The sequence below is a fragment of the Ostrinia furnacalis genome, unplaced genomic scaffold, assembly GCF_004193835.3.
Source record: "Ostrinia furnacalis isolate ACB-3 unplaced genomic scaffold, ASM419383v2 OfSCF2392, whole genome shotgun sequence".
NCBI classification, from domain to species: Eukaryota; Metazoa; Arthropoda; class Insecta; order Lepidoptera; family Crambidae; genus Ostrinia; species Ostrinia furnacalis.
The window spans coordinates 45,646-67,482 of NW_021132631.1; the positions used below are offsets into that span (position 1 = coordinate 45,646).

General features: G+C 37.8%; 3 protein-coding genes across 3 annotated transcripts; 1 reads left to right on the forward strand and 2 right to left on the reverse strand.

Annotated features, from left to right (window-relative positions):
* Window positions 1-2,867: 2,867 nt before the first annotated feature.
* Window positions 2,868-5,149, reverse strand: LOC114355350 (lipase 3). Its single transcript, XM_028308149.1, has one exon. The coding sequence runs from the start codon at window positions 5,126-5,128 to the stop codon at window positions 3,734-3,736; it is 1,395 nt and encodes a 464-aa protein (XP_028163950.1). The 5' UTR covers window positions 5,129-5,149; the 3' UTR covers window positions 2,868-3,733.
* A 5,370-nt stretch (window positions 5,150-10,519) lies between these two features.
* Window positions 10,520-14,590, forward strand: LOC114355342 (macrophage mannose receptor 1-like). The gene is made up of 6 exons (XM_028308142.1): window positions 10,520-10,639; window positions 10,892-11,026; window positions 11,995-12,129; window positions 12,645-12,821; window positions 13,458-13,709; window positions 14,150-14,590. Exons 1-6 carry the CDS (start codon window positions 10,564-10,566, stop codon window positions 14,332-14,334), a joined length of 960 nt encoding a protein of 319 aa, XP_028163943.1. The 5' UTR covers window positions 10,520-10,563; the 3' UTR covers window positions 14,335-14,590.
* Window positions 14,591-17,681: 3,091 nt separating this feature from the next.
* On the reverse strand, window positions 17,682-21,295 carry LOC114355326 (C-type mannose receptor 2). The gene is made up of 6 exons (XM_028308123.1): window positions 21,210-21,295; window positions 20,450-20,587; window positions 20,126-20,257; window positions 19,703-19,879; window positions 18,999-19,250; window positions 17,682-18,060 (listed from the first exon to the last, which is right to left on the reverse strand). Exons 1-6 carry the CDS (start codon window positions 21,262-21,264, stop codon window positions 17,891-17,893), a joined length of 924 nt encoding a protein of 307 aa, XP_028163924.1. The 5' UTR covers window positions 21,265-21,295; the 3' UTR covers window positions 17,682-17,890.
* Window positions 21,296-21,837: the final 542 nt, after the last annotated feature.

The window sequence follows — 21,837 nt, forward strand, 5'->3', positions numbered from 1 at the left end:
TTCATTAAAAGTATCAGATGTCGTCTAACAACACGTTATGTTGTCGAGGCTCACAACTTAAATAGTGCCCTAGGTAGATAAAGGGGAAGGCCTTGGTCCAGCATTATAAGACATTTGGCTAAAACGAATAATTTAGATAAAATAAAATTAAAGATCATACTTAGATATTCTGTGTGCTTAACATGAGTTTACGTTATTCGTTAGCTACAGCGTAAAAATTACATTAAATGTATGAAAGATTGTACGTACAGCGCCCCTAGTGACTACTTTCTAGAACTAAAATATTCATACATTTTTTGACGCACTCGCTACCGAGCACATCTAACGTAAACTCTGGTAAGCACACTGATAACACAAAATTTAAAGCTTCAACTGAGACTTTGAAAATTCACTGTTTATACTTACGTTACTATTTAAAAGAACACTAAACTTTATCTTCTCATCAATATTAACTATCAGCTCACAATTACCATTATCATGAAACCCTTTAATCCTTCAAGGCCCGCGAATCTAGACACAATAGATAATCAATTTTTATGACATTAATTAATGCCGTCTGGGACTCAAGCGGTTAAAGTTAAACTGGTGTAACTTTGGATGGGAGAGTGAAAAGGCTTGGGTTGGCGTGGGTGCTTCTGGAATGACATAAAATGACCCGATCAAGACTTAGGGCGAGTTCACAGCTATTCCCCTTAAGATCCTAGTTAACAGTTACTTAGTGATGTTAAGCATCGAATATACAGATTAGTTATCCGAACTTAAGATGTGCGCAAATAATCATAAACATAAACTTTATTGCTTCATGTGGTACAAACAAGGTATTAAAAATAAAACAGTCCCAGAAATAGGTATAGGTACTTAAAACAATTTTAGCTTACGAAAAATCTGAAATTCATTTACTCAACCTTAATTCCAGTAAACTACATCAATATGACTGTCATCATCATCATCACCATTTCAGCCATAGGACATCCACTGCTGAATATAGGCCTCCCCAATGACTTCCACATCGCACGGCCTGCATCCAGCGCCTACCTGCCTTTATCAGGTCGTCGGTCCACCTTGCGGGTGGACATCACATGCTGCATTTTCCGGTACGCGGCCTCCATTTCAGAACCTTGCTGCCCCATCGGCCGGCAGTTCTGCGTACTATCCCTGCCCACTGCCACTTCAGCTTACTAATGCAATTATGTACTTTTTGGAAAATCTGTAAATTTTTATGTAATACCAGGTATTAGAGAATATTCGTTTCTATAAAGTACCAGTATATCTGAACCATATTTGGGACGTGTTTAAATATATATTTTTTTAACGTAAACTAAGTATATATAGCTTACTCATAAATAAGGAAAATAAGTTATAATTACAATTTGATTAGTTGCGTAATGGTTTAAGTAGGTACTGATAGTTTTCATAATCTGAACTACTGCGTCATTCTTAGGAAAACATTATTACTTATTCACTATACCATTCCGTACTATAATTATTCATTCTATCCGAAAAATATCCATAAATAAATTTGAACCCCATCCCTATCCATATAAAGTCTCATATCCTTAACAACTCTACTTAAAACAGGGTCGGTGGGAATCCTTTAATCTGTATTCCAATTAAACCCGACGTTTTCTATCACACGGTTCACAGTGCAGATGATTGTAGTAAGTTCGTCGCGACACGTTAAACTTACTATCGAAGCGATGTCAGACGCCTTAACGGTTAATAAAGTCTGACTCTATTGGTTAAAACCAATATTATTATGTATAGATAATATAATATATCAATTAACATATTATGTATAAGAAGTAGCCTCTGACTTGAGGTGAGACCCACAAAGAAACTGTTCGATCGACGATTTTGATGAAATTTGGTATAGTAGAGATAGCTTGAGTCTCGGGAAGGACAATAGGACAGCCAGTTCTGTTTACTTAAAAAACCTGCTTTTTAAGTAACAAGAACTGGCTGTACATACATTCTATGTTTTGATAGCTATATTCGAATGTGACTTTTATACTGTTTGTTTATATCTGTCACTTCACTTCTCTCTCTGAAAGTACACGGTCTATCTCTCATCACTCACTTCTTTTTCTTTAAATCTTAATTCCATCAGCACTCTACACTTCTACTAGTTCTTAGTTTTCATCTCGGTTTTTTAAACAGGAACGCGCGCGATACAGTTTTTCTGCGACAGACAAAATTTCACGCGGGGAAGACGCAGCAAACGCTAGTTTAACTGAATACTTACTAATAATCACAAAATTAGTTAATTTGGAAATAGGCAGAAGCCGAACAAAAAAAAAGATCTAGCTTCCTTGTAGTGTTGTACGATGAGTCTTATTTTAGTGCTAGACTAGACCAATTTGCACGCCACAATGAACATGCATCTTGTTCACGAGCACTTCAAAAAGCGCCGATGAACAGGCATGTTGTCCTCAATCACTTCAAAAGGCGCGGAATGATGCGCTTACGCATCCGCGTGCCAGGTCTAGCGATTTGTTCTTTTGGTGATTGAAAACTATCTAATAGTACGCATTAACGTCGCCGCTGGACTATTGTAGTGAACCTAACCAGAATACAGACAGTGATGATGAATTAGGTCATTCATTAATTTGTTGATATTTTTTTCATTTTAAAAGTAACTTCCGCGTTCATTTAACACCAAAGAGATTCCAACCCTGCAACGGGTGGACTATAGGTACCATAAGGTGCAAGTTCGTGGCCTGCACGCAGCAGCAGCAGATGAATGTCGCCGCGACACTACTGGTTTCTATGTATTTCTATCAAATACCATTCGTAGTAAGCGACACGTCGCCTCGCCAGGGCGTATTTCATAAAAATACATTGAGTCGCGGCGACACGTCGTCACTGCTCCTGCGTGCAGTCAGCTTCGAACTTGCACCTTTATACCTGTAGTCCTCAAAATAAGACTGCTTTCACATAGGGCGTCAGAAGCGCGACAGCTGCGCGGTAGCAGCGAATAAGGCGCGACAGTCGCGTTGCTAAAGTCGCCTAAATGTGAATGATCTATCCAAAACTTTATTAATTTTGCTCGTAGGTAAAGAGGCGTCGCTCTGGCTCTGACGTTGATATCATTGGCGTTCATTAACGAATGAACAATAGCGACCATTCCGGAACACTGGCTCCCAATGGACAGTTGTCAGCAGATAACAGCCGTTGTTTATAAATGAATTTATAAAAATAATAAATGGACACAGTCCAAATCGAACTGCCTTTTTGTTGCTACTAACTTTGCATTATAAAAAAGGACGTCGTAAAGTGAAGAAATAACTCTCTAGATAGGTATAATTGAATGGCCTTCACTAATGATAGGTATTTCACTTGGCCAGCTCATACAATCATGTACGAATAACACTGGTCTTTTTTTTTTCTATTTATTTCCATCCAATCCCATTCGCTTTTGGATCCCTTTCGGTTAGAATAAAGAGGCTGGAGGGAGAGAAAGGAGATGATAGGGATCTTCGAAAATGTACAGTGTTTGGGATAGTGCTAGGGATAATTTAAGGCGATGTTGTGATGACAATTTTATCGACTAAAATGCCCCATACTTAAATGGACCCACCCCCCTCCTCTTGGATTAGGGGGCTTAATTTTTAAATTTTATTTTTTATAACTCTAGAGGTATGTATTTCACTAGATGATTGTAACAAAATAAAATAATACAAACGAAAATGCTGTTTATCTAAAATACTACCTATAAAGGAAAAAGTTATAGTTATTACATTTTCATACCTTCTTCTAATACTTCTAAAATTTTATCATTCACCAATTTTGGCGCGTCTACTGCCCATAGGTAATCTGCATGGTTGAATTTCGAGAAAGGGACCATGTACATCGTGGTGGTCTCCGGAAGAGTGTCGTGGAGTTTTTGCACATCTTTTTCACTGCACATCAAGTCATTTTCAGCCCAAAACAATGTCGTATTTAACGTCACTTTCTTCAAGTCGTACTCGGGCGGTGTATCAGAGTTGTACACGGCTCGGTTTCGTGCCGGGGATTCGTAGTCGAACTGCTGGAATTTTCCAGAGAGATGCGTTTGGGCGTAATGCAGTATACACTTCCAGGAAGCGCCGCCGCCGTTCGCCAAGAATTGGAGCATGCGGAACTTGTTCCACTGTTCCTCGTCTTTGCCGATGATATAAAACGCTAAACGCTTGCAGTAGTCGCTGGCCAACTCCGTTTGACATATCTTGCCGAGTCTATCCAAGTAGTCTGCTTGTCCTACTTCGTATGAGCGCAGCAGGAGCGCCGCGTGCGCAGCCCGGCTCGCGCCCGCATGCAGCACCCTCACCGGAGACTCCATGTTCGCCATAAACACCGCCGGCGCCAAGGCCACGCCCACGCTCAACTTCTCATTGTACTCCGGCCGAAGCGACAACATCGTGTACATTATCGTCGTCCCCATAGAATGCCCTATGTACCCAACCTTAGCGTCGTCCCCCTTAACTTTATGTATGTAATCAATTATAGCTGGCATATCGTAAAGTCCAATTTCGTGGAACGAAAAGTTCCAGAATTCTTTCGTGTTAGTTTTGTACCGGGAGTGTTCCCGGCAGTACCTGTTGCCTCTCACGTTGGCCATCCACACGTCGTACCCGGCATCTGCCAAGACGTACCCGAGGGATTTCTCTGGTCCACTGGCGATGAAGTTCGCGGAACTGTCGAACAGCCCGTGTTGGAGGATGACTGCCTTATTAGGTGTAGACCCACCTGCCTTAGCTCTCGGGATCCTGTGCACAGTCAAAATGTAGCCTTCAGACACCACTGAATGCGTTTCACAGTCGTACCCGTTGCTGGTCACCATCGCTGGTACAGATAAAATTAGTTCAGGGTCTTTAAGTCTTGCGCCTGGGTCATCTGAATGCATGAATGAAGTTCTATCCTTAAAATTGTCGATGTAGTCCTCTACAGCCTTTATCCAGGTATTGCCGTTAATTTCCTTGTAGGTGGAATCCATTATTTGCTTAATGTAGTTAATTTGACTTTCAAAATAGTCGTTTGCTTTATTCTTCTGCCTAGTGATGTATTCTTCCAAGCTTGGGTCGGCTGAGGTGATGCCGTGTCGGGACACCATTAGCAGCACACCAACGATGCTCGTTAGTAGTTTAAACATCTTGTCTGGTCCCGAGGCGCAGACAGCACTAACCGACCAAGTATAAATTGCGATGTTTGGAACAAAAGTTCACCTAAGGGTCAAGTAGAGACGTCATTGTTGAAAACACTGTTATTATTGTATGACTCATAAAAATAATGTTAAAATGACGTTGTCGAAGTAACATGACATGGTTCAAACTACCAACACTTACGAGTACCTACCTTTATTAATCATACTGTACCTGCTGATTTAAATAAAGACATCGTTTTAACCAGTGATAAAAAATATGCAGCCTATTGTTATACCTCCCTACAATTATTTTTAATTTTCCGTCAATTTATAATTATTTTGAAAACTCTTTACCTAGCAATATCTACAATATTAAGTGGACACTGTCTGAAATATATTTATTTCTTTTTTCAGAGGCTGGACTATGTTTGACCTCAATCTCAACGGATGGTAAGTGAATATAATATATTTAAGATGTTTAACTTTGCTTTTTGCTATTTATTTTGACGTTCATAGGTACAACCGTATATTGGTCAAAATTGAATAAACATTATGTATTTTTCATTTTCATTTCCGATACCTATTGCTTTAAACTTCGGAGAGTTTCCCAAAACACAGTCATTTCTTGACTCATCAGAGACTGAGCCGATGCAAAAAATATTTATACAAAAATTGTGATGGACGAAAACGAAAAAATAAATGACTTATGACTATGACTTGGGGTTACATTTTAGATTTTTAGACATTTTAGATTATTATAGGAAACACCAAGGACATGATAATAAAATTATTGGCGAGTACATTAGACAATAAGATTTTCCCAATGGATTGGGATCGCAAAATTGTGGTTTGGAGATCTTCAGAAGTCACTTTAAAACAGTTATAAGAGTTATGAAACGCAGCTATATTGTTAGACCATTGTAGAAGCGATAAATCAATTCTCAAGTTAGGCAAATGTATGGCCAGCTAAGGACATTGGGAACTTTAATATGAGAAAATGCCCCACGGCGGACAAAGATGAAACGTATTTTATTTCAAAGCTTTATACTTGTAGGTATATTCACTTAAAGCGCTATGTTGTGATATATGGGAATTCTGAGATATGACGAGTCTAAGTTGAAAATATATTTGTCTAAAATGATTTGATATTTTCATATGTTATGTTTTTTGGCATTGCAGAGTAACCAATAAAAGTAAATAAAATAATATAAATAAATAAAAAATATAAATAAAATAATATAAATAAATAAAATATTATAAATACTTAAATTAATATTAGACAACATCTCATATACTACTCCAACCCAAAATAAGTAGCTTAGGCATTTGTGTTATGGAAATCGGGAACGACGAACCACAACACACCCAAACCAGAGACAATGTGAAAAGATCGTTTTCTATATTGTCCCGGCCGGAAATCGAACCCAGGACCTCAGGATTGGCCCGGCACACCTTGAAAACCGGTGTGTGCGCCTCTCCGCCACCGAGGTCGTCAAAAATGTTACCTAAATGTAAAATAAAATAAAATATTAAAACTTCATTTTCTCAATATTCCCATATAAGAGAGAAAAAAAAATGCACGGAAATTCATTGGATATTAGTATGTATCATCTGTGATAGGTTTCGTTTGTGTCCGCTACTTTTCGAAAAGTGTGGCAAAAAGTTCCCAATGTCATTTAAAATCGAATCAATCTGTCGGCTGACCGATTAAAAGGAATTCGCTCGCTCGCGGTCCATTTGCCAACCAGCTATTAAATGCACATGATCGTAGATTAGAGATAACAAATCACTCTATTTTAGGCAACATACCATGTTAGCACGCAGCGTGGGACGTACACCCACAAGGTGGACCAACGGACATCATTAAGGTAGCAGGTAGGCGCTGGACTCAGGTCGCTACCAACCGATCAACATGGAAATCATTGGGGGAGGCCTGTGCTCAGCAGTAGACGGCCTATTGCTGAAATGATGATGATGATGATGATGATCGTGTTATAGTATCCCTTTCAAGCTTGAGCGTAGCCAGGGGGGAGGGCAGTGAAGGGCAGCTGCAGTTTCGCAGTCGCTTTGAACTGACCTGATCTGATTCATTAGGTCGTGCCCAGGTTCACTATATTTTTAGTATCTTTTAGTCAGCCACTGTAATCATCTGTGAAGGCAAAATACAAATTTTAACCAGTTCTTAACACTATTTAATGTTACATGCTAATAAGATGCGAACAGCTAGAGACTGAAATTTGCTGCCAGCTGCTGTCTTTCCTGAACACTAATCCGGGCCTCTTCAACGTTACAGGACATGTACTATTACCATCCTAGACTGCATCTCCTTTAACATCAGGTGTGTTTGCAATCAAATACCTGCTTTGTTCTGCATAAAACAAACATTTTTGACTTACTTGACTTATTTATGGTCCTATGTCCCCTAGATGGGGCAGAGGGCATCCACAACAGTCCTCCATCTCGTTCGGTCTTGAGCTTCCCGCTTGATTTCGCTCCAGGTCTTGCCGATCTTCTTCGCCTCGTCCGCTAAAAATCATTTTTACATATAGGTAAATAAGGCTTATCTAAACTGCCAAGATCTGTAGTTACGGTGGCCATACCACACCCAATCAATTAGGAACCCGCCGCAAGCCGCATCGCTTTCCCCTGCGCATTGGTCTGCGGCTAGCTCTTGGCCTAATTTGTCCGATTGTGTGCCCACAGCTTAGATGTTTGGGTTGATTGTTGATTAGACGAAGCCATCAACAGGGCACAACAGAACACTTACAGGGCAGATATGTACCATCCTAGACTGCATCCCACATCCAGGTATGATTGTACGTGGTCAAATGCCTGCCTTGTTATGCATAAAATTTGTTTATTTCTTTAATTAGGACAACCAACAAGACAGACACAAATTCAAGCAAAGGGGTTTACATACATAATTTTGTTTTAGGACTAGGTACTATCTTAATTACAGTTTTACAGTAAATTCCAAAAAAGGAGAAAAATAATTACTTTACTTATTATAACCAATTATGAACGACGCTTGATTTTCGAAGTCGTTGCCAGTCTATTAAATTCCAAAGTTAGACGTATAATTTTTTTCCGACACTGACCCATGAATATCAATCATGGTAAAATTGGGTTAGTCCCAATTGGGTGGATGGCACCCATCAAGTGTCAGCCACCCCGGTATATCGTTTTAAATAGAACCAACTGGGCATTATATCCTTTCAAACAAAAAATAATTATATAAATCGGTTTGCAACAAAGTACTGCGGTACTGTAGACCTGTCTTAACTGGCAGCATCTACCTGAGAGAACTGCTGGACGCGAGCCAACGCCTATGAGCCGTCCACCTGAATCTCTCATCTAGGGCTGCTAAATGATTGAAAACTTTTGAAACGTTCTCTTACAGGATTTTTTTTTGAAAAGATCTCTTGCTAGCCGTAAAACCACCTAGATATTGTGTTATCTACATAACGTATGTCCTCGTTTTGTTAATAGAAAAGAAAATATTTATTTGACTCAGAACAGGTTTCATTTACAAGTTATCGTAGTGTACAACGTAGACAAAGTTATGTTTTTATTAAAACTTCTGTAGTCAATTGATTGAAGTACCGCATTTTTTGCATTTTCCCATATTCTTGCACAAGTAATAATTCACAATACCTATACGTTTCAATCAACCTCTCCAAATATTTGCACAACGATCTGTTCTGCACTGTCCATTCCAATGCCAGATCTTAACCAGATGTTCAGTCCACCAGTTCCCTACCCTACATTTTCCACTTCATGGTCGCCACTCGAGAACTTTTCTGCCCCAACAGCCATCAGTTCTAAGAGCTATGCTTAAAGTATTAAAACAGTATTTATTGCTCAGGCAGCCCTAGCCTCATCATCAAACTACACTATGTGCTTTAAATAGCTTCAAAGTAGCTGCTGACATTTAAATTGGCCGTTTAATGACAGTGTATTCTTAAGCCCATTGAGTGAGAGCTACATCGTATTCTAATCAAGGAACATTGTGTAATTGTTTGAATACAGGGTGGCCGAATATGAAGTTTAAGAAACATATTGATTTGCTTCGACATCTCAATTCTAATTCTTTTTGTCGTGCAGAATATAAAATGGAATAATGATTGTCTGTATATTGAGCACTAGCTTTTGCCCGCGGCTTCACCCGCGTGAAATTTAGTTTGTCACAGATCGTCATAAATTATAGCCTGTATGTTATTCTGGGTTCTAAACAATAATACTGTAAAGTTTCATCAAAATCCGTTCAATAGTTTTTGCGTGAAAGAGTAACAAACATCCAGACATCCACACAAACTTTCACGTTTATAATATTAAGTAGGAAGTAGGATATTGGTAGGATTTAAGACGAGCTAAATCTTATTTTAAACTAATTTAAGGTAGATACTAACCCTCTCTCTGATGTTTTGCTTTCCCCTTGCAGGGCGTCACACACATGTATACCTACCTTTATTTTGTAACACCGTTGTAAAAAAACGTTTATTGATACAATAAACGTTTTGAATTAGGAATCTAAATAGATCAAGACAGTATTATTTCATCTCAGAAATACCTTAATGAGGGCTATCGTTTTTATACTTAACAGTTGGCACCCCTGGCGATTGACAGGACCTTACTCTACAGTGGCGCCATCTTGATGAGTGCAAATGCGATAGTCCTCCTACCACTTTTGCGCTCACAAGTTGGCGCCACTGTCTTCGCTACTAGCAAGTGACAGGACCTTACTCTACAGTGGCGCTAACTGGTGAGCGCTAAAACGATAGCCCTCATTGATGAAGTTAGGAAATTGATCAAACAGAACATTAGTATTTGCTTTCGTAGATAAAGATAAATATATTTACGTGGAGATAATGAAACTCGGAAAGTAATAAGTAGTTGGTACTTCCAACTTTTTAGAATTCTATTCATCACATCGTGTTTCTCGTCGTTACATGTTGTTATGAAAGTTAACGTAAAAAGTAACCTAATGTATCTGCCTTAGCATTTGAAACTAAGGGCCTTGCCACACTGGCGGATTGCAAGCGGAGCGCAAGCGGCACCTTACCGCTGCTCCGCCCAGAAAACGCTTGCAATCTGCCAGTGTGGCAAGGCCCTTACAGAGCAAAAAATATTCACATTCTTCTTCAATTCTAAGTTCAAGGCCTTCTTAAATCACACAAACTATTTTTTCACTAAGTTCGGATCTTCTAGTACCTACCTAATTCTCCGTAAGTTCTGTAAAATAAATAATTATAAATAACTCAAATAAGAATGAAATACAAGATAACGTGTAATCTGTATGCGTGTGCCCATAATAAATATTTAAATAAAACATAATTAAAGTTATTTACATCAAATTTGTTGGACTTTCCTGTTTGTTTGAAATTGAGATTACTACAACGGAAACGACTAGCAAGCTATAAATAATCATGGTTTAACTTTACGCTATGCAGTCTAGAACAGAACTTGAAATCATGAAAGTGTTCATTATTACTTTGTTGTTTTACTACGTGCATTATGGAGGTAAGCCTTTACCAATGGAACGTGTCTTTTTGAAATGGCGCAGTTACACTATGCGGGTCGAGACATAAAGAAAGTGTAAACAGGCACTTCAGTTAGTTTCGCCGTGCATCGCCCATACTTCGGTGTACGTGCTTGCACTTCTGTTCGATCAATTTCCCGCATAGTGTACCTGCGCCAAAAGAACTGAATTATTATGAAATATAACAAATCAAAACGAAATTCGCAATTTTATTTTGGTTTATTTTTCGCCAGAGAGCATGCCAAATGAAACGCAGTTTAAAAGATTTAGGCCTGACTACCATTACAATGAATTGGCTGGAGGCTGGGTGAAGTTCCATCACGTACCAACCACGTGGCTCGAGGCACGGCTAAGATGTTATTTAGAAGGTGAGTAAAGAACACAAGGTCATCTAAAGATAATAATTGTATAGGCCCTTTGATGCAGTGGTTCAGAATGGACTACTATGCCGAGAGGTCCCGGGTTCGATTCCCAGCCGGGCAAAAATTGAAATGATGAATTTTAATTTCTGTGACGGGTCTGGGTGCTTTCTATGTATAATATGTATGTATTTACAAAAAAAAGTGTATAAGTATGTTTATATCCGTCGTCCAGTACCCATAGTACAAGCTTTGCTTAGTTTGGGACTAGAGGTGCAGTGTAAAATGTCCAAGGATATTTATTCATTATTTATTTATTTACTGAAATATGTGTTAGACATACACTTACGTACATAGTTAAGCTAGTCGTGGTCGTCGTTTCAGCCGAATGACGTCCACTGCTGGACAAGGATTTCTTCCACAAAGACCGGTCCTGCGCAGCTCGCATCCAGGCACCTCCCGCGACCTTCACCAGATCGTCGGTCCAACTAGTGGGAGGCCTGCCCACACTGGTCGCCACTCGAGATCTGTTCTACTCTAGCGGCCATCAGCTCTGTGAGCTATATGCCGGGTTAGCTAGCATATTCTACCTGTGATTCTACATACGACTAGATGTTACGCATTGTATGTACAACTTTATGTATAGTAGGTTTATTATTTTAATGTAGTTGAATATAAGATTTTAAACTTTCGCGTTCCATTTCAACTAAAATAGTTAGACACTGTCTTAACGCGACGTGCAACATCGCAGCCGAAACGTCAAGCCGTGAGTACATAATGTAACTCATTAATAAACGTCGCGTTAAGACCCGTGTCTTACTATTTTAGTAGTTGAATATATTGTACAAAATAAAATATAATGAATAAATAAATGTCCTTGGACATTTACATTAAAACCCATGAACCAGTTTTTTTCATAGGTACTTCAGAAAAAAGTGTAGATGAGTTAATCTTTCAATGATATTCACCTGTTTTAGGAGCCGTTTTGGCTTCACCAGTCAATGAAAACATGAAACAAGGTCTGATTGAACTGCTGGTCGATCAGTTGGAGAGTAAAGTCTTTACTGGAATTCACTCAATCTTTTCAAAGGGAGACTTCACATCTGTTGATGGTTGGTATTTAGAGCTAGAGCCTTTTTAATAACAAACAGCAATCGATGTAATTTAATTAATCAATGTGTTCTAATTTAACCGCCTCTGTGTTCTAGTGGTTAAGACTACCTGCTTCAGACGCAGAGGTCCCGGGTTCAATTCCCAGTGGATGCAGATTTTTCTATTCGGTTTGGTTGGTGGTAGGGCTTGTTCTAAGTCCGCCTGGCTAGCTACCACCATCTTACTTAAGTCTGTCGCCATAAAAACAATGTTAACAGCATTGTTGTGTTCCGGCAGTTAGAGGTAAGATAGCCAGTTCCTCCGTGATTGAGGATTCACGGTCGCCAGGTGCCCAGTTAACCCAACTGGGTAGTAAGATATACATTGATAAGTATATATCTTAACTTACCCCAGACATAAACATTCGTCTCAACATTTTTCAATTTGCCTCGTGCGTCTTCGGAAATTGGAATCAAGACCAACAGCTGCTTGCTTTAACTATCCACACCTCGATGACGAACTTTTACATCTTCAGGTATCCCTGTTTATGAAATGCCCGTGAATATAAGAAGTGGGGATATATCGGGAGAATGTGTCACTTTTATGATGGACGGACGACTGGAAGGTCACGACTGCTCAAGTAAATACCCATACATATGCCACAAACGAGCGCCAAGGGATCTGACGACTTCAATTTGCGGAATCGATCAAGGTAATACCACAGAATAATAATAAGTTAATACGAGTATAATAACAATGTTTTAAGAACTACGAGTTATCATCGATATGAGACCTATACATATACAGCAGTTTTATTAAGTAAAGAAGTTAAGTTTCGTTCAAAATAGAAAAGTCGACTCCGCGTTACGGGGTAAGGCGAAGCAGAAGAAGAAAGAAGTTAAGTTTAGTCTGGACTGTAGAGCTAAATAAATAAGAAATAAATATCCTTGGACATTTTACACTGCGCTTCTAGTCCCAAACTAAGCAAAGCTTGTACTATGGGTACTAGACAACGGATATAAACTTAAATACTTTTTTTTTGTAAATACATACTTATTATACATAGAAAACACCCAGTCCAATACAAACAAATATGTTCATGCACACACGTTTGTACTGTGCGGGAATCGAACCCGCTGCCTCCGGAATAGTAGTCCGTTTCGAACCACTACACCAAACGGCCGACTATAGCTAGAATTATACATTGGTATTCGTGAAAATGCATGGATGATTACAACTCTTAGTTAATGGAAACTAGTTACAGTTTAAGATTTCTAATATTTACCTCAATATTCAAAATTGCCAAGGTTTTTAACTAAACAATAGATATTGTTTTGTTTTACAATAGAGTATAAATATGACCCGCGAACTGGCAGCTGCTACAAGTTTCACAAATTCGGGCGAACTTGGTACCAAGCTGCCTCGGTGTGTGCTGCAGAGGGTGGGCACCTGGCCATCATCAACAGTGACGTGGAGGCTGAAGTCATTAAGGGGATATACCAGAACTACCCCGACGACACCATCCAGGCGGACTACAAACACACAGCGAGTATCGGATTCCTAGATTGGGGAGTACGAGGACTCTGGTGGACAATACACGGTACTCAAAACATTTTAAATTAAACTCTTAAATTGCAATGTTTAGTAAAATTCATAACATAGTTATTTAATTTTTAGCGTTAATCTCAAACTAATTTGAAAATAATAAATAACTTGACAAAATCGAACTGCCTAACTAAGACGTCGTCGGTGATCGTGGGTCCAATTCCCGCCTTAGGCAGTTCGATTTTTTAAACTTATTTATAATGCTGAACATAATTTTTAACAGTGAACCAATTGTGTCTTCTGATTAATTTCGTTGCGGATCCAATTATTGTTTATATTTGCCCCGGGACACACTTGACCTTCACTGGTTGGGTTTTTATTGGTGGTCAAGCTGTAGATCCTGGCTAGCATAGGAGTTGCAGCGGTGGGAGCTGGTGGGAATAGTCCCGTCACAGTGAACTAAAGATGAAGTTTTAAATGAGAATTTTATTATAGGTCAAGATTTGACAGAAGCCGGCTACAGCAAGTGGAATAAAGGATCTCCTGACGACAAGACCCAGTATTGTGGCGCAGTGATGAGGGCAGGGACATTGAATGACATATGGTGTGAAAAACAAACTTTTCCTGCCATTTGTGAGAAGACTACAGAGTTTAGCCCTAGACCGATAACCCTACGATAAAAGTCTATAATAAACTACCTACATCTATATATATATATAAAAGAAAGTCGTGTTAGTTACAGCACTTACAACTCAAGAACGGCTGAACCGATTTAGCTGAAAATTGTCAGGCAGGTAGTTTAGAGCCAGGAGAAGGACATAGGATACTTTTTATCCCGTTCGAAATAAATAAAAAGTCTGCTTATTTATTGCCATTAAGGCGGAACAAAGTTCGCCGGGTCAGCTAGTACCTACATAAAATCTGAACCAAATACAAATAAATTCATTTGCTAAAAAAAAATTCTACTAAGCAAGTGTTACTATGATTTAAATGAATATTATAATGATAAGCCCACATATACAGTACTATGCAATACATAAATTTAACTATTACACCGGTCAACAAAAAAAAAGTTTTTTTTTGCGCATGGATTTTACTTATTATATTCTGATTATATAAGCAAATTTATATAAAAAAGTGCGATTACAAATCGAAAATATTTGCTTTTTAACCCTTAAATTGGCACTCATTGAACCCTTGCTTCAAAAATGGGCAAATTTGGGATTTAGGTATTGTTTTGATAGATTAAGAAAAAAATATTTACTTTTTGAAAAAATTTCAATTAGTATAGAAGTTATGACATGTCACTCAAAACGGACATTGCCAATTATTTAGCATTACAACCATGTCACTTAGGGCGGACATTGCCAGTGTAGAAAAACAAACGTAAAACAACGTTTCTTAATAACAATACAGGAATCCCTGATAATCATCCTCTGGCTAATCCAGCGCCTTTTGCAATCCATCTGGACTATTTACTGTTGATTTTACATAAATTTATCAAAAAATACCCTGACATATAAAAACATTAAGTGACTGCCTGATTTATCAACATAAATCCCAAACCGGTGGGTATAAAGACACAAAGTTTGGCATGTAGGTTCCTTATTAGGATCTAGGGGTGTTATCAGAAAGAATTTTTCCAAAATTACCCCCTAAGGGGGTGAAATGGGGGTCCAAAGTTTGTAGGGCGAAACAAAATTAGTTACACTATTTAATTCGAAACTTCACAGGATACATTCCTATCGATAAATGAATAAACACGTGTTTCAGGTTATTTCAGAATTCAACCCCTAAAAGGGGGAAATTGGGTAAAAATGTCTAAAAATCAACATGAGTATTTATTACTGATACATGGCATTGTCCGTTTTAAGTGACATAACATTTGTAACCTTGAAATGAATGGAAAAAAATCGATATTTTTTTAAAGTTTTGGCAATAACCGCCAGTTTTATTCGTTAATATTCTAAAATCAATCAATAAAGCACAAGAACAAGTGTAATACCTACAGTATTGCCACATTTATCAAGAGTGAAAACTTGACATTGCTGTTGCATTTATTCGACTGTCTTTATTTTTAAAATTCGCGGCTTTTTATTGAACTACAGCCCCGTGTTTCACACAAAATATCATGCTTTTTATAAAATATCCCTTGAAAGTCGATAAATTGCTTTAATTAAGATTCTGTAAGCAATTATTTGACATGTCCTTTAAAACGGACAAAAACAATTTAAGGGTTAAGAAGTTATAGCGATTTGAATTTTCCATCTTCATAGTAGAATGTCTCTAAAGATGCACGTCCCATTCAAATTGGGATATATTTATAAATAATTATGGGGGCTTATTCGCAAGAACAAGGGGCACGCTTTCATCAAAATATAGTGAGATTTGAGAGACGACGTTACCAAGGCCAGTATACTGAAAGCATGATAGGGTTAGATTTTTATGCGAAAAATCTTCTATGGAACATGACAAGAAATTAGAACTTTTCAAATTAATAAAAATTTGGACTCTATTTTAAATTTTCTCTTGTGAGAATGAATCTTAAATGGATGTTTGGTATGTTTTAATAATTAGAAAGAATGAAAGAAAGAAAGAAAAAAAAATATTCGGCAACTAATTGAATCATCTCTATGTTCATGTTTCATACATTCATTGATATGAATTTTTCTATTTTTTACACATAAAAGCAAATTCAGAACAATTTTTTGTTGTTATTCTTATTTCTAGGTCATAAAGCAATAAAAATAAGCTATGCATAACCCGTGCGCAAAAATGCTGTAGACAGTTGTTATCTATTGTATCACCCATTATATGACATTTAGTTGTTCAGTTACCTATTATACTCGTACTTATTATTAGAATTATTAGAATTTTTTTTCCTATTCCCTGGAGAGACTTTATAAAAAAAGTGTCGCGTGATTTTTTAAATATATTTTTTATATATACTACAATAATAGACATTATATTCTAAATTGCTTTAATGTACTTCCTATCAAAGACATCTATAATTTATTTGATTGCTATTGTAAATACGAGTAAAATTGCAATGCCTTTGCAGGGCCCATATGTTTACCTTACATATTTTATAAGACCTACAGTAAGGTCCAATACATACATTATGTGATGCAATAAATAAATGAATATGAATATGACCCACTGCTTGACCAATATAACAAATGTGTAATAAAATTGTGACAAATTAATTTAATCAGCTACACTGTGTCTGTGTATAGATTTTTTATTTCCTTTTCCCTTTTTTATCATACTATATTCCCAAACTGACTGTTGAACTATTCATCAGTAGTAACTAACGATACATCCAGAGGTGGAATTGTGTAAAGCAATCGTAATCATTTGACAGTTCATAACGTACGATTATTCTGTCAAACGCTTTGTTTAACTGACTTTATCGTACGTTATGGACTGTCAAATGATTACGATTGCTTTATACAAATCCACCTCTGCCCTACAATCTTTCAAGAAGAGAGCGTATTTTATATAATTATCTTAAAGGCCGACAAAGGGTGTCTGTCTATGGACGACGGTAATACCATCAGGTGGTCCATCTATCCGGGTTTTACCGGGCTATCGCGTTGTGTGTGGCCTAGGTTTTAGACATGCAACAGTTTAAATCAACGTGCCTTTCTGACGTACCATCACATAATTTTGATGGAGAACTTTTTGTAGGTAGGGAAATGATAAAATGACTATCAACTATTTAACTAAACTCTTTATTTAGGTACAACAAATCATTTACACTGTACAATTATTGTATCAGTGATACGCACACAAAAATACACGGACCTCCAAAAGTTACACTATTTAAAATTGCATGTTAATTTTTTGAAATAAAGGCTTCAATACATGAATCTACTAATTACGTATATTTATTCAATAAACAATTTGATAACACATTTACCAAAAACTTATAATTACTTAAAAACTAAACTTTAAAGATTACTTTATAAACACTGAATCTTGGCTACGGCTATAGGATCTTGTCAAAATAAAAAATGCATTATTCAAAATATTTACTCGTATAATAAGAATTAATAATAATAAAGTTCCCTTGATATAGTTTTTAGCTACTTTCACCATGATACTGACCGTTCATTTTCAGTTAATTAATAATAACTACATAATAATGTGTGGAACAAAAATTTTAAATTATGTAAAACTTTTTAAATAGCGGTCTTATTTATCTGCTACTTGGTTGCTGTTCAAAATTAGGAACTAAACTAGATCAGCTTTCTTTTCGCAAATGGCAGGGAAAGTGACTCCCTCACACTCTATGTGAGATAGTGTCCCATTCCTCCCTACTGCACCACAATAATGCCTTGTACTTCTCATGTCAGGTACAAACTTATCCCACTTGCTGTATCCTGCATCTTGCAATGTTTGACCTACAAAAAAAACACTCATTTATCATTTAGGCCAGTAATTCTTTGAGGCTCAGGGACCATTTCGTTTTTTTTTTATTGTTCCCAGGGAATATTAAAAAAGTCCTTAAAGCAAAAAGTAATATTGAAAAGGAAAAACCAAATACCAAATCAATTAAGTAAAAATTCGTGTGTTTATTGAGCGAGCGTTCTTCTGCACGGTAATCCTAGAACTATTATTACTTATTTATTTATTTATACTTCGATGCCAAAAATATTAACATTAGGCGAACTTAATGCCTTAAGGCATTCTCATCCAGTTTACCTTTGGGTTATGCAGAGAAATTAGTTTGGCGGTATAACAAAAAATAAAATAAAATAAAGCAACGGCAAAACAAATATGCTACATATTCATACATAAATAATATATAAAATATATAATAAATAAATAAATACTAAGATGATAGATATAATGATGGATGACGATAAGGTAAACAGAAACCATTCATGAAGATGATATCATTTGGACTACTATTATTACTTAATACTTAAACCCTCTCATGACACGCGGAAGTCCATCACTCACGAAACTTAAAATCGTTCGTGAACCATATTTAGCTCCTGTGGACCACCAGTGGTCCATGGACCACTAACGGGACTATTCTCACCTCTCGTTTCCACTGCTGCAACTCCTGTGTAGCTAGGATCTACAGCTTGACCGCCAATAAAAACCCAACCAGTGAAGGTCAAGTTTGTCCCGGGGGAAAGTTAAACTACCACGAAATTAATCAGAAGAACATAAGAGGAGTTCGAAGTTAAGGTTAGTCGAACCTCCAAGAGTTCCTCCGTTGCAAAGCGGATGACAAGTGACAAACAAAGGTTTGTAACATTTTACATGGACAAGTAGTTGGGAACCCCTGAGCAGAAGTACATAATTTGAAGTGTTATAAAAAAGTAGGTACCGTGTATTGTCCACCAGATCTTCACTGCTCCCCAACCTTGGAATCCGATGCTCGCTGCGTACTTGGCGTCCGCCTTGAAGGCGTCGTCAGGGTAGTTCTGGAATATCCCCCTGATGACGTCGGCTTCTACGTCACTGTTGATGATGGCCAGGTGCCCGCCTTCCGCCACGCACACTCTAAACGCCTGAGGCCAGGTTCGTCCGAGTGTGTGAAACTTATAGCAGCTACCAGTTCGTTGTTCATATTTGTACTCTAAAATGAAAGGCACAATTTTGTATTTGTTGACCATTTGAACCCAAAAATTGTCACTAGCGAATAGGTACGAGTAAATTATATAGAATTACCAAAAACACAGTAAATAAGCGCTTACTAATTTTCTATCTCTACACGTTGAAACTATCCATATACTAAGCTTACGGTCCCCTAAAGCTTCTAAGTCAAACCTTTTCCACCTGTACCGTTAGAATGACTGATATTATAAAATTTTTGAGCATAGATAGACGAACTTATTTATTTGTTACGTAGATAGCAGATGCGATAGACGAAGGTATAGAAAACTTATAACATAGTCGCCTCTTAAAACTGGTATGATAACTAGTCAAACAGTTCGTAGCACCCAAAGTGACCAAAAAAGTTGATAACACAGCTTTTTGGCATCTTTGGGTGTCACGAACAATTTGACGCTGACTGTAGAACAAAAATACCTTGATCGGCCCCGCAAACCGACGATGTCAGATGTTCTGGTCCTTTTTTGAAACATATGTATGGATATTGACTGGAACAGTTGCGGGCTTCGACTCGCCCGTTGGAACGCATCGTCACGCAGTTTCCGGACACGTCACGACTGTGTAAACTCACGGGCATCTCGTGCAGAGGAACACCTGGAAATCACAAGTCGACAATCCAAGGACTGGACGAAAGTCTGACAAATAAAGGACAACGTTAGATATTTTTAAAGTAGGTAGCAGGGAAGCGCTGGACGCAGGCCGCTACCAATCGATCAACGTGGAAAGCGTTAGGGGAGGCCTATGTTCAGCAGTGGACGTCCTATAGCTGAAATGATGATGATGATGATGATGTTAGATATTTTTAATAAAGAAATATTGCGTCTTCCATCGGTAACTAACCTCCAACTGATGTGTAGACTCCCTTTGAAAATGTCGAGTGAATCCCAGTGAAGATATATGGCTCGTTAACATCCATCAGCATAATCATCTTTTGAATAATATTTTCATTGAATGGTGAAACCAATTCGGCTCCTAAAACAAAGTTAACTATCAGAAGCTTGATTTTGAATTTATGGCCTCAGATTGAAGTCTTACCGTCTTAAATGGAAGTATTTAATGGAATTTAGTGTACAACTCTGGCGGTAATTTGTGTTCTAAAGTGCAGTGAAACATTAAAACTCTTAGAACGCCCTCTTTTGAAGTCGGTTAATAAAGTGAGCCCACCTTCATAATAGCACTGAAGTCGCGCGTCTTCCCACGTGGCAGGCACGCTGTGGAACTTGAACCAGCCTCCAGTTCGCTCGCTGTAACTGTAGTCAGGTCTGAACCAGTTTGACTTCGACGTGTTGAGCTCGGAACTATCTGTTAATAATCTATATATATAAAAATGAAACCCGTTTCGCGTTGTCACGGCATCACGTGTGAACGGCTGAACCGATTTCGATAATTCTTTTTTTTAAATGTTTGTGGAAGTCCAAGGATGGTTCTTACGGAAAAAAATATTAAGAAAATCTCTACGCTAAGGCGGTACGAAGTTCGCCGGGTCAGCTAGTTTAATATAAATACTATCATTCTTCAATCAATTTACCTAAGGCTGGTTATACATTGACGCACTCTGACCATCGGCGCTAAAAGCAGAAAAGTATGAAGCGTCAGCGCCGACATTCAGCGAGCAGTCAGCGCGATTCTAAAACCCGTCTAACTCTGTCGCCATAAATAATAATAATGCTGTTAGTATTGTTGTGTTCCGGCTGTTAGAGTAAGGTTCCTCTATGGTTAAAAGGATTCCGGGTGAAGTGAAGCTCGCTTCGGCATAATCATCACTTTCCATCAGGTACATACAGCTCAGCTTCTTTGTTGTGGATTTAAAAAAAAGGTTCCAACGAAACCCACTTTCCTTTTTTTTCTATCCACAACGAGGAAGCTCTTGGCCTGTATCTCACCTGATGGTAAGTGATGATCAGGCCTTTGCGCTTGGACTTACCACCATGATGTGGGTAGAAAATAAAAACCAAAACTAGAATAATAGAGACTTTCATCTCGAGAAGACTGTTGCGTGTTGCGGGAAGTTAAGAACTGCGCGCGTTGAATTAAAAACTCTATTTATAATATTACTTTTATCCATTGAAACCGCAAACGAGTCGTACCTCTTATCAAAATGTTTCCTGTTTTTCTACAGAAATAAATAAATAAATATCCTTGGACATTTTACACTGCGCTTCTAGTCCCAAACTAAGCAAAGCTTGTACTATGGGTACTAGACAACGGATATAAACATACTTAAATACTTTTTTTTTGTAAATACATACTTATTATACATAGAAAACACCCAGTCCAATACAAACAAATATGTTCATGCACACAAATGTTTGTACTGTGCGGGAATCGAACCCGCTACCTCCGGAATAGTTGTCCGTTTCGAACCACTACACCAAACGGCCGACAAATAAGCAATAACTTTTACATAAATTAATAATTGGCAAAAACAAACAGAGAATAATTGATTTATTGATATGTCGGCGGTTATATGCTTTATATTTGCCTGCTTAGACTGCCTGTGGATAAACAGGTACCTATGTTATTGTTTAGGGAACATTGATAAAATAAGCTAT

Excerpts from the sequence above, each read along its gene's own strand:
- LOC114355350 (XM_028308149.1), bottom strand. The coding sequence starts at position 5,128 with ATGTTTAAACTACTAACGAGCATCGTTGGTGTGCTGCTAATGGTGTCC.
- LOC114355342 (XM_028308142.1), top strand. The coding sequence starts at position 10,564 with ATGCAGTCTAGAACAGAACTTGAAATCATGAAAGTGTTCATTATTACT. Across the intron at positions 12,130-12,644 it reads AGACTTCACATCTGTTGATG|GTATCCCTGTTTATGAAATG; the intron begins GTTGGTATTTAG and ends TTACATCTTCAG. Across the intron at positions 12,822-13,457 it reads AATTTGCGGAATCGATCAAG|AGTATAAATATGACCCGCGA; the intron begins GTAATACCACAG and ends GTTTTACAATAG.
- LOC114355326 (XM_028308123.1), bottom strand. The coding sequence starts at position 21,264 with ATGAAAGTCTCTATTATTCTAGTTTTGGTTTTTATTTTCTACCCACAT. Across the intron at positions 20,588-21,209 it reads TTTCTACCCACATCATGGTG|ATAGTTCCGAGCTCAACACG; the intron begins GTAAGTCCAAGC and ends GATTATTAACAG. Across the intron at positions 20,258-20,449 it reads ACTTCAGTGCTATTATGAAG|GAGCCGAATTGGTTTCACCA; the intron begins GTGGGCTCACTT and ends ACTTTGTTTTAG.